The sequence below is a fragment of the Vanessa cardui genome, chromosome 6 (genome assembly GCF_905220365.1).
Source record: "Vanessa cardui chromosome 6, ilVanCard2.1, whole genome shotgun sequence".
NCBI classification, from domain to species: domain Eukaryota; kingdom Metazoa; phylum Arthropoda; class Insecta; order Lepidoptera; family Nymphalidae; genus Vanessa; species Vanessa cardui.
Genome location: NC_061128.1, coordinates 7,797,976 through 7,816,322, shown reverse-complemented (window position 1 = coordinate 7,816,322; position 18,347 = coordinate 7,797,976). Strand labels below are relative to the sequence as shown.

The following is an 18,347-nucleotide window of genomic DNA, read 5'->3' as shown; positions in this document are numbered from 1 at the left end:
AATGTATGCATATATTTAATTTGATTATTATTATTTAAGAATTAATTATTTTTTTAAGTAATATCTTAGAATATTATGCATCGTAATCTACAACGTAATCTATCAGAATTTTAACACAATTATGATATTGTAATATTCAATTAAATCGGGTCAATTTCATCGTTTTCATTAATTAGTTTATATAGTGTTGTACCGCGTTGATTCAGTCACTAGCTTACTCAGGTCCCGAAGTCTGTTTTTCTGTCGGAAATAATTCTGAATAGCCTAAAAATCAGAATTTTAACACAATTATGATATTATAATATTCAATTAAATCGGGTCAATTTCATCAGTTTCATTAATTAGTATATATACTGTTATACCTTGTTGAATCAGTCACTAGCTTATTCAGGTCCCGAAGTCTGTTTTTCTGTCGGAAGTAATTCTGAATAGCCTGAAAATTATATCCTGTTGTTCTTACACTCCTGTGTCAACCCATAATGCCACTGCGTTCTACTTACTATCCGTTAGGCGTTAACTTAGGCTGCGCCGGATGGCCTTCTCATTGAATTGAGCGAATAGAATGAACGAATAAACTATAATCTGTGTTTGTGCATACATCACTATAATATCTCTCGGGCTAGCCAAATAGTCTCCGTCGACAATTGCAAACGTAGTCGAAATCGGTCAAAAGTTAGGTATGTTGAAAAGAAAATAACTGAATTTTTTCTGTAATATACGTAGTCCGTTTATATGACTTATTTAGTATCAGCATAATAAATACATAATTTAACAATATTACTTAGAATCAGCCAGCCACTATATCAACGCAAATAAAAAAATGGAAATTAGTTAATTTTAAAATTTGTTATCGCAGTTAATTTGTAAAGTTCGTTATTTTAAAACAAATAGAAATAAATATTTATTTACATAATTATTTTAATTTATTCCTGCCTGTAAAATTTTACTAGCAATTATTTGATTGGGAGCATATTGGTTTAATTTATATAAGGCTAAGAATAATTTTAAAATCTTAATTGTAAATCTTAATCTTAAATGTAACGGTTTTGTTTTATGTAGGTGCGTTATTTGTAAATAGGAGTTAATATATAATTAATTGTACACAATATATTTATATACACATTGTTGAAGTTATCGTTATATATAACCGAATATAATAAATAACTTGTGTATGTACTGCAAGAAAAATATAATTTTAACATATTTTGATATATGCTCGTAGGAAGGAACTAATACACATGAACACAAAATTGCTTTAGTGTTTTCTCTCGTAAGTAAATACTTTTTAAATTAATCTCTTATAGATAATTCGTATTAATTTTGTGTACTGTATTTCGAAGATAATCCACGAAAACGCAGTTAAGGTTTAAGTTTGAAGTAACATTTATTAAAAATAAACATCCTATAAAGAAGGAAGAATAACAAAACAACAACAAAACCGAAACAAACAATAATCGCAATCTTGTATTTTAACACAAAATACGTATCAAAAAACATTTTTTTTAATTCATGCTTCATTGTATTAATATTGACAGCGTGTAGTATTATTTAAATGCAGGATGTAACTAAAAGAAGCTATAACAATAATTAATTTTACCCACCATTGCTTCCAATTATTGATGGAAAGAATTTTATTTCACTTCTTCTAAATTAATTTCAATAGATTGAATTACACGATGTTTTTATCACAAATAATGATCGTAAGTAAAAAAATAAAAAGTAACAGAATATAAAAAATATATATTTAGAAAATATAGTAATTTTTATAAATTTCAGATATTAAGTGTTTTTATTGCGCATTTTACGAATAATTATGTATTCGCTGATGAAAACTTACATAACAGTAATACACTGTTGATAAGGTAGGTTTTAAGTTAGTTAATATATAGTTACAGATATACGAAAATACAGTAAATTAAAAAACTGAAAATAGATAAAATTTAACAGTTTTTAAATCTTCCCATGAAGTTCTTACTTAGTAAAATGTATGTATTGTAGATTATAAAAAAACGTGGAATTAATACCTGTTGACTTCCAGGCAGGATACAAGACATAAATATATTATTGTATTTAACTAATATGATTGTATTTTTTAAATGTTGAAAAAGAGTAACTACTGAGTTACTTGCCAGTTCTTCTCGGTAGAATCTACTTTCCGAGCCGGTGGTAGCTTCAATAATTTGTTAAATGAATATTCAAAAGTGCTTGTAAAAGCCCACTTGAATATAATCTATTTGGATTTCGATTTTGTATTGAGAAGATTTCATCCAAACATAAGATTATCTTTTAATATTATAATCACAACTAAGACAATAATATTTTTATAAGAAAAATTGTGCCGCATCGTTATTTTATACCTAAATTTTTTTTTATTATTTAACCTTAAAATAAAATAAATAATAGATATGTTACAATTTAGTAAATTAAAATGATATAATTAATTATTTAAACTTAATTATTTAAGAAATAAATGAATTTTAACATTACAACATAATATTTTAAAAATGAAATCTTGTGGATGAATGAATGAAGACTAAATCTGTGAAGAAAAACATTTTATTTCAATATGGCAGGCTATTTACAACTCTTTAATGTTACAGTATCACGTGGGTTGTTTTAAATATATTAGTCGGTATATTATTGAATTTTTTCATACAGTATATATAAGGATATATAAATTCAATGTTTTAAGAGCACATGCATATCTAAATGCCTCGAAAGGGTACTGTACGCCTTGTTATTTATTTATTTTATATGAAAGTGTAAAAGGTTTTCTTACTTTACTTATTTAAGGTATCGACATTAGGTACATTAAACATTATAATCCATGAAAACTTATTCTAAATGTATTGTAATGCAAATGGAGGTAGGGATTAATTTTTTTTAAAGATACTGAATACCACTAGGATATTTACAACAACAAAAACAGCCTGTAAATTCCCACTGCTGGGCTAAAGGCCTCCTCTCCCTTTGGGGAGAAGGTTTTGGAACATATTTCACCACGCTGTTCCAATCCGGGTTGGTGGAATACACATGTGGCAGAATTCCTATGAAATTTGTCACATGCAGGTTTCCTTACGATATTTTCCTTCACCGCTGAGCACGAGATGAATTATAAAGCACATGAAACAGCAAATTAAGCACATGAAACAGCGGTGCTTGCCTGGGTTTGAACCCGCAATCATCGGTTAAGATGCACGCGTTCTAACTACTGGGCCATCTCGACTCTAGGATATTTAGTGATTGTTGTATACAGTGATACATCCAATGAAAATACGAGACATATCAAATTACTCTCGTTTGTTTTTGTCCATCGGCTCAAGCCTATTTTGGACAGCGTTTAAGTTAAACGATTATTTAAATTGTTATTTATATATCCTGCAACCAATCAAGAATTACTATACCCAGAATAAACGTAATTTTATACAGTAGAAACACAAATATAGATGTTTTTTTATTTAAAACTAGATAATTGAAACTACTAAAATGATAATTTGACCTTGACTGGACTGGTTTATTTTACGACCAAGAAAGCGTTATGGGACAATTAATTACTTAAATCAATAAAAGTGTGTTGGTATGTGGCAATATTTGCTTGAATAGTCACTACTATTGTCAGAAGTGTATTTCAATTTTTTTATATAAAAAATAAAATTAAAAAACTGCAAATCATTAGACGCAACCAATTATTTCCTGCTAGATGAAAAGACCGCCGCGTTGCTCGGGTTAAATTAATAAAAATAAAGAAACTCAGTTTGTTATTTATTTATCATTTATTGTGGATACATTTTGCATTAATTTTATCGTAACGATGCACAAAGTGACTCTTGAAAAAGTGATATCTTTATTTTTCAAAAAATATTTTTAAAATAACGCTCCCTTTTTAATAATTAAAATAAATCTCGGATGTTTAAATATATTTTATTAAAACATGTTTTATTTATGCTACTACTTAAACTATTACAAAAAAATAAATTAGTATTTTATGAAAAACCTAAATAAAATGATGTAAGAATATATCAGTACTTTATGCTTATAATATAGCGTCATCTTAATAAATTTATTTTGTTGTTACAGAAATAGCACATTTAAACCAATAATAAATGGAACAAAATATAAAAAGATAAACTCCAAGCGAAGGTCTGTATTGATCTTGAATGTTGACAATACTCTAAGAACACACAAAGTAACCAGTTTGTTGTATAAGGACTATGACGATAAAGGCAATATCTTAAATACTCACGCTATGTATGATCTACGAGACGTGGTGACATTTTTTGAAGTATTTCTTGATACTGAAATTTGCCATGAAAAATGTTCAACTCCACCAGCTCAAACATAAAATTTATTTAAATTAAGAAAAAAATCATCCCAGAAATGATGCTATCACCGCTGGTGGAATATCCGATAACCTAAACGATAATTCTTCAGTAGTAACCTGTAATAATATTAAGATAAATATATTATTAAAGAAATACTTTTTAAATTATGTTTTTATTAAATCTACTCGGATTTATTGTCTGCTGCCATATTTGAATGCATTTAAAGTTTAAGCACTAATATTTCAAGATTGCCTAATTAGATACAGCACCGTTATTCCAGGAGTTACCCGGGGAGTGGTTAGTTCTTGTATTAAGAATAATATACTCACATCTGGCTCTTCAGTAGTAGTTATTGTATTTTCATTTTCGTAGTAAGTTGTATATTCTGTATCTATCTCACTATTAGTGCTACTATCAGTGCTTCTATCAGTGCTACTATCAGTGCTGCTAGTTTCAGTGCTACTTTCAATGCTACTTTCAGTAATAAATACATTAAAATCATTTACAATTATGTTTTTGTCGTTAGGATTTGTAGTTGTTATTTTATCGACTTTATCTTCAGATATATCTTTCGATGATTGGTCAGCGCTTACGTTGATAAAAGAATCCTGCTTTCCGTTATTCCCAAAACCTGAGCGTTCATTATGCGTAATTCCAGGAAAAGAAAAGGACATGCGATTCATTTGTTTATTGTTGTCAACCTTATTTAAGCTTAGACGTAAAACTGGAAAATAACTGGAAATACTTTATGTGTATTTGCTTAAAACTTAAATAATTTTAAAATACTTACGGTTTGAAATCAAAAATTGGTTTAAAATTTGTCAAACATCTCGTTACATAGGGCCAATTGCACGAAGATTCTCCATTCGGCATTCGATTAGGAAAACAGAAAATGCTATTTGCAAGCAATGTCAAACCTATAAAGTATATCTGAAACATAACAAGAATTAAAAACCTCCTTGTATACGGTTACAAAATTAAAGGTAAGTGTATAAATTTACTTACCATTTTGGACGTCATAATGCGTGAAAGTTATTTTACGCAAGTAAGATTTAGTACTTAATCAATATATCAGTGTATATAATAAATATTAAACAAAAATACTCAAAGATACCTAGTAAACGTTGTAGCAGTTCAGTGGAATCTAAATATATGAATATAACGATAATTTAAATTGAATAGTCGTGATTTCTTGAATCCAAATTGCTCTCGGAAACGATTACAGATACTTTATTTAGAGTTCCACGACAAGCGATAAGTAATGTTTAAAAAAATAAAGAATACTTTTGACGAAAAAAAGCATACAGTCTTTAGTTTAATATTAACGTAATATTTACATTCAGAGTAAGAAAGCCTTGGTCAGTTTTCAAATTCATTCTTTATCAAGTCTTAAGCTTTTAGTACCTTTTGAATCTAATTATCAAATCATTGCGACGCAATATGTCAATCTCAATCACTCATACTGAGCACACGAAAATAGATCTTAAGGTGACGAACCTTTTCTTGCCCGACTGTGCCTCATTCTATACCTGTCTTGTTTCCTCTATAAATTATAATTAATATCTTCTCGAGGCAGACAGGCAAGTAGGCTCATAAAGCACTTTTAAATAGTAAAGTATTTCTTTTTTATAATGCCTGCCTAGAAATCAATAGGTAAATACTAAGTTCCCACATGATTTTTTTTACACGAACTTTAAATTATGTAATCGACAAGGTAATTTTATTATATAAACGAGTACCGCGTCTATGTATTGACTATTTTATGTTTAAGATTGGTAACATTTGGTAATATTTATATACCGTAATGATTCATGATTATTTTTTTGTTTCTAAAGTAAGGCAATTTTTCATGATTGACCTGTTGAATCATTGGCATCATTGGCAACAAACGAAGGGATTCTTTAAAAAAATTTTTGTTAAGCCATGACATTTTTATTAGAAATAGGCCGAATGTAGATTATCCGAGTGCGAAATTCAGCCGGACTTCGTTTTAATTTCACAGAGATTCCTCGAGGGCGACGTGGAAGTTCAAGGAAACCTTAACTTTAAATGTGATAAAAATATTTTTTTTTTACATATTCACTAAACGTCGCTCCTCCACACGAAATCAACTAAATGGCCAATATTTAGTGCTGGCAAGTTTTTTATCAATAGTTTTTTTCTATATAAAATATAATACATTTTGTTAATGTAAGTTAATGTTTGTTAAACAAAACAATTACCAACCTTTGATACAGTGGTGGGTAATGGATTGGAGATTTTCAATGTTAAGGTCATCGGAATTAATAAAATGTTTTGTACAGTCATAAGTATGATGTTTTATTTTTTAAATCATTTAATCGGTTCTTCGTGAAATTTATCACGTCCACTTCAAACACTTATTTTGTTCATTTGCGGTTATATAAAAGACATACAGCTTGTTGGGTGTAAAATTCGCGAATGCTTAATTTATAGTGGATATAATAGCGTTTATTTTGTACGATATTTATTTATTTTGCTATAAACTTTCTTGATATAATGTTGTAACATATATATGCAGCTGCTGCAGCTTCTTTTGGAGATTATTTTATTGTTCAAAGAAAACAGCACAAAATGCTGAGCAGTATTCCTAGCGTAGTCAATAAGAATGGTATATAACGGTCATATACTAGTGCGATATCATGGAGGATAGAGCTGAGATGGCCCATTGGTTAGAACGCGTGCATCCTAATCGATGATTTCGGTTTCAAACCCAGGGAAACACCACTATATATGTGCTTAATTTGTGTCTATAATTCATCTCGTTTTCTGCGGTGAAGAAAACATCGTGAGGAAACCTGCATGTTTCTAATTTCATCGAAATTCTGATACATGTGTATTCCACCAAACCGCAATGGAATAGCGATATGTTCCAAAACCCTCTCCTTAATAGGAGAGGCGCCCTTAGCCCAGCAGTGGGAAATTTACGGGCTGTTACTAATACTACCAATAATACTATCCCACCAAAAACATTAAATGTAAAAAAATGCCAAGTCTCTCGATGCAGTCTTTCCGTCGTAAAAAGTTTTGAGATCTCATAGAAGCCAAGTCCTATTCAAATTATTATGTAGTTATACATTTAGCAATTGTGTCAATAGTTTTCTTTATAATATAATTATAGTAACTTGGCAATGAGCCCAAATTAAAAGCTGCTTGCTGTCTGGAATTATGTGCAAATGTTACTGACGAGACCTGTGATGGTGATATCATGAAGTGCCATCGCTTAATTTTGAACTTAAGCTTGTTCTAATGCCTACTATTTTTTCACCGAAAACCCAAACTCCTAGCTTTCGAGTAGCTTTACCTGCTGAACTATCGTAGTGAAATCGTATAATTAACGAAATATAGTAAATTTTAAATAAACTTATCGACTATGTAATTGACAACATACGGAACCACCGCATAAAAAAAGATACTGTCTTTGTTACTCGCCTCAGTGAGTTGTGCTTTAAGTGTGTAATAATTGTACTTATTTCATTTTTTATAGTTTTTTTATTATATAAATAAAGATTAGCAAGAATACATCAGACAAATGTATTTTTTTGTTCCGTCAAAAACTTTTGAATAACTTCCCTGTATGTTTATATTCATTAATATTAATGCTAATTTGAGGATATGTACGAGTATAATACCATATTGATTCTAGTTCAAATTTAGAAATGTAAATTCGAATTAGATTTTTTTTCTAAGAATGTAATTGTATTCATGCACATTTATATAGGCTTTCAAGAACAAATTTTTGCATCGTCAATCATAAAGGTTTTTTAGATGTATTATTGAAATCAGCCGGTAAGAATAGTTACTTTCACATTTACCAAATAATATTCATTTACCATAGTTAGTGCTAAATAAGATATCATCGTCATCAACATCAACCTGTATTATTCCACTGTTGAACGTAGACCTCCCCCGAAATCTTTACATAGTATAAAACAAAGTCGCTTTTTCTGTCCCTATGTCCCTTTGTACGCTTAAATCTTTAAAACTACGCAACGGATTTTGATGCGGTTTTTTTTAATGGATAGAATATTTCGAGAGGAAGATTTTTATATATAATACATGAACAATATAGTAAAGAAACACTGATAATTTAATAAGTTTGCAATGTGATGTCGTAAATTAACAAATTCTGTAGTTTATTTAGTATCACTATTGCACCCGTGCGAAGCCGGGGCGGGTTGCTAGTAAGATATAAGCGTTTAAATTGTAAAATTTTATTCAAAACAAAATTTTATACAAAATTTGTCATTTTGAATGAAGTTATATGATATAGTTATTAGCGTTACGATCGCTTAGTCCGTCCACATTTCTGTCGACTACGAAATCGTATTTCTCGGTCGCAAACAGGACGCACCAAGCGGGACATATGGTTCAAACGGTATCTTCCACTTTCCATTTGAAGTAAACCTAATTTCACTCCACGTTTTAATGCCCTGGAAAGTTATTGAAATAATATTTATTTATCATAACCTGCAAAACTTTAACACCTTCAAAATCCAGGCTGATGAGATATATTTTAGTTTTTTAAGATTAGCCGCAGTTTGAACCTGGAGATCTACTATAGCTTATAAGCATCTACAAGACGAAGCTGTTTAAGTTATATTTTATACTATTTATACAAGTTTTTGTAGTATTATAAGTTTATTCTCATGTATTAGGCAAAAAAGAAGTCTGTCCTTTAATGGAGTTCAAATTTGCTTCATAAATTTCAGGTTTAGCTCTTTGGTCGTGCAAGAGTTACAGAGTTACATTCATATTTACAATATTAATATAATATAGAGGTAATAAACTTTATCGTTTCCATATCAATCAAATGTCGATTATAATTAATGTTTTATTCAAATAAACGTCGTTAGATTTTTTAAATTAATTTAATTGGTCGTACCTTGAGATTCTCCGACTTATTTTACTATCATTAATGTTGTACTCCAATTTAATGAATTTTACAATTGTTCGGGTCGTCCAACCTGTATTCTTCATCATTTTTTTAATTGCCGCCAAGACCATTTCTCCAGTGTTTAACTTTGACGATTTCCCCATTGCTATCTATAAAAAATATAAAGAACCTTATGACTAGTGAACTTCAGTTTTAATTCGGACTTACACTAGATAAAATTGTAAAATATTTATACTAATAACCTCGGTTATTAGTATAAATATTTTTGAGTATGGACGTTATTATATAAGTTATATTTAAATAATAGAATATAAATCCTTACGTAATTTTTATTGCAGCTCTAAACATACCGGAGATCTCTGAAAATATAATGCCACTTTTGACACGTGTAAAACTCAGGAAATGTCATATTGTAATAATAAAATGACATTTGTTGTTAATCACACGTGACCTATTAACAGGTACACAAAATACTCAATTCAATCGATAACATAAGAACTCTTTATTTGCAAGCATATGGGAACTAATAGCAAGACAATATGTTATACAGGGCCTTTCCTGGACGGACAGAATTTTATGTATTACTATACTTATCAGGGCTTCAGATTTAAGATATTAGTAGTAGTTGTTTTATAAATATTTTGCTCAATTCTTCTAAACCGTTTCATGGAATTTAATATGGTTTTACTGATGAAAAAAGAGCGATAAAAGCAGAGGGAAAAAAGAACAAATATTGTGCGATTTCAACATTGGTAATGTATTTACTGGAAACAATATTACAAAGGCAGCCTATTTTAAGACATTTTTTTGTCAGTGGAAAATCCGTAATAGATAATATCCATCTTGGAAAGCACGTTAATTATAACTAAGCCCGTGATAATCTAAACTATCCACTTCTATAATTTTTTAAGGGGTTAATAGCCATGCGCCTCCTTAATATTACATAGGATATTACTACTAAGGAACGATGAAAAAAATTTGGAGCACTTTCGAGTTTGACCTTGACTTTTGAGGTATTCGATAAATTTGCCATAACTTGCATTGTCCTTTATGGCTATAAATTTTTAATTTATATAAATTTGCATAATTGTATTTATATAAGTCGTATTTGGGATATAATATCCCTAATACGATTTTATAAAAGTTTTTATGATATATAAATAACTTTGATGATATAACAGTTCCAAATTTAAATAACCTTATCGTTTTGATGTTGTATAATTATAAAGTGAATCTTCCTATAATTAATGTAGATCAATATACAGGTCATGCTAGTTTTCTCTGACTCACATATTGGTAGATTTGATATTTTAAGTTTTTTTTTATTCTTAATTATAATTTATGGCATATATAAAACAAGATTTTTAATTATATATACATTTTTCGCCAATATAAATAGCGACAGAAATAAAATATTTTATTTTGTAGTGAATACAAGAAGCATCACCAACACAATGAAATTGGTAAGTTAATTTTTATTAGTGTATATTTAAAGAAAGTCCTTTATTTTATTTGAATATATCTATAATAATATCTATTTCCGATCATTTCGGATTGGCATTATATTTGATTTCGAGAATGAGTGAAAAAAGTGTACCTACACCTTTATGTAATATATTCAGGAGTATCTAATATTGTATAATCGGAGGACATCATTTTTTTCTATCAAAAATTTTTTTTTCTTTTCTTTAGTTTGTCGTCTTATGTTTCGTGGCTGTTGCCTGCGCAGCTCCTCCTTATGAAACCGCCCAGGTCGTTCGCTACGAAAACGACAACATCGGAACTGGAAGCTACAGAGTTGCGTTAGTAGCTTCTTTGTAGTATTTTTGTATTGTTATTATTTTTTAATTATTTAAAAGAATAATTTTATGTTTTAACTTTCCTTAATGTTCCTTCATCATGCTCATTTGTGATATAAGTTTACTGATTGTTTTTATTCAATATTCTGTGTAAGCTTTAACTACCTAAATTAAAATTTTATGTTATTATTCTTTTACAGTGTCGAACAAACTGATGGCACACAACACGAAGTAGTCGGAGAGCAAAAGAACAATGACGCCGTGTCAGTCAGGGGATCATACGCATGGAACGCTCCCGATGGTGTGAGATATGTCGTCACGTACGAAGCTGATGAACTCGGATACCGCTCAACCATCGACAAACAAGGCGTACCTAAATACACTTCCGTTGTCTAATTTCCGCACTGATCCTGATTATTGATATTATGTTAAATACCGAAATAAAATATTGAATAAGAAAATTTTTTTTTTTCGTAATTTTCTTGAATTGAAGCATTGGTTTTCAAATTAATAGAATTAATATAGGTACTAACACATTTATTAAGAGGAACTCCTTAAAAATATACAAATATGAATTTATAGTTAATGTATGAATCATGACCGCGTTCAACGAAATCCCGATCCTCAAAAACGAACCAGCCCCACTGTCATCTGTGGAGGCAATAAGGCGAGGTGTTATACTTCTATGACTGTTTATTTGCACCACTAGCCCAAGGGTTAAGTTTCTACAGCAAATGGGACAAAAGAGTAATTTGACTTACGTGTCTTATACACGAATATTCGAAACATTCAATTAAGAAAGAAAATAATAGACACTGACTCACTATATAGTCAGGTTCGTTAAAAAAATAGCTTTTTCCTTTACATATGTAAGCAAGCGCAAGCGATGCCATAGTGCTCCTAAAGACACAGAGGGTACCGCTAGTTTTTATTGGAAAGATTGGCGGACTCGATGCCATTGAGTCCTTTAAGCCTAGGTTATTTGTAAATAGTGTATCCCAGTAGGAAAAAAAGATTAATAAGTCTTTACTTTCATATATCTACAAGTTTTTGATAATAAATAAACAGCTGTTATTTGAATTAGTATCAGACATATTATTATATTTTCATCTTACAAGCTACCAAACGTACATCTTCGTCCAATGAATAACCTGACCTTTATAAAAACTAATAATATCCGTGTAGCCAATACAAACTAGTTTCTTGCCGATTATTAATATGCGATACAATATTCTTTATTTTACATGTGCATGTAAAATGCATTGCATAAAGATGTATATAAAATGTATTCCTGATGGGCCCGTGATTGATAGGACTCTTGTATATTTGAAGTGATGAATTCATGATAAAATTATTATTTGGTCTGTTAATAAATATTATAATTAAAAACTGTATTTGTCCGTCAATTTCAATTAATAAAAAAAACCCGGTCCATCTGCTACAAAGTTATGTCAACTGTTTATTAATACTGCATTATTAGTCAATGACTAACTGATAGACGGCGGCAATTCGTCAGGCGTGCTCTCAGCAGCCGGACTTAAATTATCAAAGTTCATGTAGTACATGAAAACCTGAGAGTATGGCATAAATATTTCTGGTTGACGCATACTTACACACAGGACTATACATGAAACTTAGTATTATTTAATGGTACGAGGTAACATCGTAGCTCCCGAGGCTGGTGACGTATTGATATTGTGAATCTATGGTGTATCTAGGTTATGATAACTTACAAGTTTTTTTTTGCTTGGCCTCCTATACATATATACATATATATATTAAAAAATATCACGATTATAAAGGAAAACTTAAAATATTAGTAAGTGGAGAAAATAAAACTTTGAAAATTAATATGATTCGCCTTTATATTGAAAAGCGAAATAACAATTTACGAGAAGTAGTTGTCGAAAAAAGACTAGACAATGTATGATTTCGATAAAGCTTTAACACATTGTTCATGATTTTGATTCTTGATTGTTTTTTACTTAGCATTATTTGACAGAAAACTTTCATCCTTAAAATTATTTGTATAAAAAGTCTTATCTGTTTTTAAGATTACTTTCTTTCAAATGACGTGCTATGTTCCCATAACCAATTTTCTATAATTTAGTGAACTCTAAAAATATGATAATAAGAATATTACAGGGAAATTGTAAAGTTTCAAATAAATATTATTTAAAAGATACATCATATTGTGTCTTTTTGTTTTATGATTATTAAAAGTTATCTGGTCCAGTTTTATACATTGATCTTGTACCTCAACAGACGTATAAGCCCAGTAACGTTAGTCTTGTTGAGTGAGTATTCAGATATTTGAGTCTAATCACGTAGTTACACCTGCATATGTTAATTATTACAAACACAAACATAAACGTAACACACACTTGAAAAAATACAAATGTAACCCTTATTCATACGTTATTGTAATCAATTTTTAAAAAACTAGTGCATGGATTATAAAGAAATATGTGTGTCCTTGTAAATAGACATTCAAAACAACTATTCCAATACAGTAACATGTTGGTATAATTACAATGTTTTCAATGGAAAGAAGAATACCTACAGTTAAATAATAAGTAAATCCTTGGTGGTAGGGCTCTGTGCAAGCCCGCCTGGGTAGGTACCACCCCCTCACCAGTTATTCTACCGCCAAATAACAGTACTCAGTATTGTTGTGTTCCGGTTTGAAGGGTGAGTGAGCCAGTGTAACTACAGGCGCAAGGGACATAACATCTTAGTTCCCAAGGTTGGTGGCACATTGACGATGTAAGGAATAGTTAATACTTCTTACAGCGTCATTGTCTATGGGTGATGGTGACCACTTACCATCAGGTGGTCCATATGCTCCATATGCTGTCCATAAACGAATAGTCTAACGGTTTAGATTAAGTAAAGTGGAAACTGTTTCAACGTATATATAAATCGTTCAAATTCGGTATGAATACGTATACGTGAATGTCTACAAAAATTAGACAACCAAGGATTTTTATTGGTTAAATGAAGCTTTAATTACAAGAATATGTACTGGCCCACTAGGTCCTTGTTCTATTGTTGGTTAGAAGCCTAGGCTATGTTTGAGACAGTTTTTAAATCGCCGTCAATGTCAACTCAGCAGGAACCTCTTTCTGAATTGAATGAATTCGACTTGAGTATCAGCATTCCTTAGTTCCCCTTGTTCATGGCTCTTAGTACCATCGCGTAGTTCAGAGCTGTAATCAATATTTTTTGAATAAGTATTATATCGGTATTTAATAAAAGCTAAGGAAGTTTTGTTTGGATCGGGGTATTTTATTATGTTTTTTGGTATATTTACATTATTGCTATAATTTATTGGCAGGACCAGTTTTAACTTAAAAACATTAAATTTATGTAATTTTAAATATACAAACAATGTAATTATCCTTAATTGTGAAACATTGTAGGATAACATTGTCTGCCACTGTCTTTAATATTCAATTGTTCACCAGTCATTAAAGCAGTTTTAAAAAGAGGCAACGAAATGAATGTATAGTACGACACAACTTAGATGCAGCATCGACAAAATTCGTAAAACCGATCACATCCGAATTGAATACGCTATTCGAAATTATCAATATTTATTTCTCATGTGAATATGATCTTAACACAAATGTAATTAACTTGTAATATCATATAGCCTAATATATTCGTCAATTTGACACGTGGATTTACATGCACTTGCTTTCTCTGACGCGTGAATCTATAGCGACGAATGGCGCGATAGAGAGCTATTTCTATTAGTTGTATAAATCGGCACTAATCGGTTTTAAGTTCATTCCATTGCATTTTCCGATGCTACATCTAATTTGTGTCGTACTATAAATGTTTAATGTTTTCCTAAGCTATTCGAAAGCTCAATTTTTTACATAATTACCCACAACTTATATCAAGTTATTTATATCCATTAACATAGATTTCGAACTGGTGTATCAGTTAAAATTAATTTTGTTAAATTTCTTAAATTTGTGATTGATCTGTTTCAATTTCAGCAACGCGTTCGATATAATTGATTACTACATACACTATACGCAAGGAAAAACTGAAGCAAAATGATATTTATGGCTCCTTTTTAAGGGGGGGGGGGGGGTAATATTTACTATATTACTGGGGTATATATATTAAGTAGTCTTTGTAAACGGTTTCGAAATAACATCTTATCCCGCACAATTGGGAATACCGCAAAGACCCCTTTTATTAATGACATTACTACCAACATCCAAACATATAAAGTATATTTATTTGCTGATGACGTAAAAACTTATAAAATAGAACCAGTATTTGATTTAACGAAAATCCTATAACATTAATATTAAACCGAGGATATGTAGAGTAATTATGAATGTACCATACACTTTTAATTGATATTCATGTCTGTTTTATTGGTTCATTTTAATTGTGTCAAATTATGTATTGATATTGTTTGTGTAATCATAAATAAAGATGATTACTTTACATAAAATATAACCCTAATTATAATATTTTAGATTTCTGAATTACACGCATAAATCAGAATAAAAAAATGTAAGATCTCGTATCAAGGAATATGTTAAGTATGACCTATATAACCTAAAAATGTAATTAGTAACTAACTCTTATAATCATAGTTTACAAGTTCATCGTCGTCGGAAGCAAATTCCACAGTTTGGACTTTTTTTTATGTTTTAGATTGGCGGACGAGCATATGGGCCACCTGATGGTAAGTGGTCACCATCACCCATAGACAATGACGCTGTAAGAAATATTAACTATTCCTTACATCGTCAATGCGCCACCAACCTTGGGAACTAAGATGTTATGTCCCTTGTGCCTGTAGTTACACTGGCTCACTCACCCTTCATACCGGAACACAACAATACTGTGTACTGTTGTGTGGCGGTAGAATAACTGATGAGTGGGTGGTACCTACCCAGACGGACTTGCACAAAGCCCTACCACCATGTGAGGTTCTGAGGTATTTAGCGTACTACATTTTTGCTGCTGCTGATAAACGAGAATTACTAAGTAATTATTGTAATGCTTTGAAATGTTAGCATTTTCACCGATGAAGGAGATGTCAAAAATGTTACATGAAAGTTAAACTTAATCAAGTTAACCCCTTTTAAAATATTTTATTAAAGGGAAGTAACCCACATACCACCTTTTCTATTAGATATTTTTTTCATGTTTCTGTAGTAAGTTATGGAATAAGCTTCTAAAAGTTTTCATTGGATTCTCATTAAATATTTTGTGTGACCGCTTCGATACGAGGGTTAATTTTGGACTTTTATGCCACTATGGTTAATATTTTGTAATGTTTTGGACTTACGCATAATAAAAATTAAAATAAAACAATTTTACAATTTCTTACTTTAAAAAGAAATTAGAAAAAATATTAAATTTTGGCACGAAAATATATTAACATAACAAATCAATGAATATTTAAAATCGTTGTATCAGTTGAATATTGTATAATTATTAAGTGAATCTTCTTCTAACTAATGTAGATTAATATACAGGTCAAACTAGTTTTCTTTGATTCAGATATTATTAAGCAAGGTTTTGACATTTAAAGGATTTTTGTCTCCAGTTTTAGTTCTAAAATTGATGACATATATAAATAAGTATTTTTGTTATATATACATAATTCGACAATATAAATAGCGACGGAAAAAAATATATTTTACTTTGTCGTGAATACGTGAAGCATCTCCAACAAAATGAAATTGGTGAGTTTAATAATTTTTTTATTCGTGTTTTCATTTAGAAAAGACATAATACACTAAGATATTTGCTTTTTACCTGCTTTTATCGGTCCTATAAGGATATAGATTACAAGGTCCTACAGTCAAATCTCGTGTGCTCTGGCAGATCAATTATAAGGTTTTTCTGGTATGAAGTTGGCAATGTTTAAGCTTTCAGCGTTTCTTCGCTCTAAATACAGAACTAACGACTATACAAAGCTTGTATAGTCGCTAGTTCGTTATTTGATCCATTATAGATCATCACAGATTGCCATCCTATTATATTATATGTGTGAGTATAGAGTGAGAGATCACCTATTTTTGGTTGAACCCCAATGATAATTTTATATCCTAAGAAATATGCTATTCTCCAACGAGATTCAGATTAGGAGAGATAGGAGGTCGGAAATGATCAATTAAATATTTTTTTCTTTTTTCTTCTTTAGTTTGTCGTCTTATGTTTCGTGGCTGTTGCCTGCGCAGCTCCTCCTTATGAAACCGCCCAGGTCGTTCGCTACGAAAACGACAACATCGGAACTGGAAGCTACAGAGTTGCGTTAGTAGCTTCTTTGTAGTATTTTTGTATCGTTATTATTTTTTAATTATTTAAAAGAATAATTTTATGTTTTAACTTTCCTTAATGTTCCTTCATCATGCTCATTTGTGATATAAGTTTACTAATTGTTTTTATTCAATATTCTGTATAAGCTTTAACTAACTAAATTAAAATTTTCTGTTATTATTTTTTTACAGTGTAGAACAAACTGATGGCACACAACACGAAGTAGTCGGAGAGCAAAAGAACAATGACGCTGTGTCAGTCAGGGGATCATACGCATGGAACGCTCCCGATGGTGTGAGATATGTCGTCACATACGAAGCTGATGAACTCGGATACCGCTCAACCATCGACAAACAAGGCGTACCTAAATACACTTCCGTTGTCTAATTTCCGCACTGATCCTGATTATTGATATTATGTTAAATACCGAAATAAAATATTGAATAAGAATTTCGTCTCCTTTTTTCCTATAAAAAATTATTTAGTCATTTCAAAAAACCGATGAAATCAAAGCTTAATCATGTGCATAAAATTATATAATTGATTTTTTTGACGATCACTAACCTGTAAACTATGTACAAAATTTTATTAACATAATAACATTAAATGTTTAAATATATATAAATATGCACTAAAACTAGTTGCTGTATAAATCATGACCGCGTGGAATGGTGGCTAGAATGCTAGCACCAATTCCCCGTTGAATCGCAATTCCGATCCTCTGGGTAAAAAACGAACCAGCCCTCCCGTCACCAGTGGAGGTAATGAGGCGAGGTGTTATCCTTTAAATTAAGCTTTTTGCACCACTACTCCAAGGGCCAAACGTTTCGACAGCAAATGGAACAAAAAAGTAATTAGATATAAGACACGAATATTTAGATTTTTTTTGGCTTCAGCTTTTTCCGCAGTGGCACCGTCTCTAAACTTTGTTTCTCGGAGTAAACTAGATAGGATTTTAAAGTAAACTGGATTGGATAGAACCGCCTGATGTGTCCTTTCTAGCGCCTTTAA

At 30.5% G+C, this 18,347-nt stretch overlaps 3 protein-coding genes across 3 annotated transcripts; all 3 read left to right on the top strand.

Annotated features, from left to right (window-relative positions):
- Window positions 1–1,626: 1,626 nt before the first annotated feature.
- On the top strand, window positions 1,627–4,436 carry LOC124530517. Its single transcript, XM_047104702.1, has 3 exons — window positions 1,627–1,700; window positions 1,777–1,862; window positions 4,078–4,436. Exons 1-3 carry the CDS (start codon window positions 1,677–1,679, stop codon window positions 4,340–4,342), a joined length of 375 nt encoding a protein of 124 aa, XP_046960658.1. The 5' UTR covers window positions 1,627–1,676; the 3' UTR covers window positions 4,343–4,436.
- Window positions 4,437–10,653: 6,217 nt separating this feature from the next.
- Window positions 10,654–11,498, top strand: LOC124530518 (flexible cuticle protein 12-like). Its single transcript, XM_047104703.1, has 3 exons — window positions 10,654–10,700; window positions 10,930–11,039; window positions 11,237–11,498. Exons 1-3 carry the CDS (start codon window positions 10,692–10,694, stop codon window positions 11,430–11,432), a joined length of 315 nt encoding a protein of 104 aa, XP_046960659.1. The 5' UTR covers window positions 10,654–10,691; the 3' UTR covers window positions 11,433–11,498.
- A 5,196-nt stretch (window positions 11,499–16,694) lies between these two features.
- LOC124530545 (flexible cuticle protein 12-like) lies at window positions 16,695–17,786 on the top strand. The gene is made up of 3 exons (XM_047104744.1): window positions 16,695–16,759; window positions 17,221–17,330; window positions 17,528–17,786. Exons 1-3 carry the CDS (start codon window positions 16,751–16,753, stop codon window positions 17,721–17,723), a joined length of 315 nt encoding a protein of 104 aa, XP_046960700.1. The 5' UTR covers window positions 16,695–16,750; the 3' UTR covers window positions 17,724–17,786.
- Window positions 17,787–18,347: the final 561 nt, after the last annotated feature.

Coding starts and splice junctions, on each gene's coding strand:
- LOC124530517 (XM_047104702.1), top strand. CDS start 1,677: ATGTTTTTATCACAAATAATGATC. Junction 1,701..1,776: donor TTTTATCACAAATAATGATC/GTAAGTAAAAAA, acceptor TATAAATTTCAG/ATATTAAGTGTTTTTATTGC. Junction 1,863..4,077: donor AGTAATACACTGTTGATAAG/GTAGGTTTTAAG, acceptor TTGTTGTTACAG/AAATAGCACATTTAAACCAA.
- LOC124530518 (XM_047104703.1), top strand. Junction 11,040..11,236: donor ACTGGAAGCTACAGAGTTGC/GTTAGTAGCTTC, acceptor ATTCTTTTACAG/TGTCGAACAAACTGATGGCA.
- LOC124530545 (XM_047104744.1), top strand. Junction 17,331..17,527: donor ACTGGAAGCTACAGAGTTGC/GTTAGTAGCTTC, acceptor ATTTTTTTACAG/TGTAGAACAAACTGATGGCA.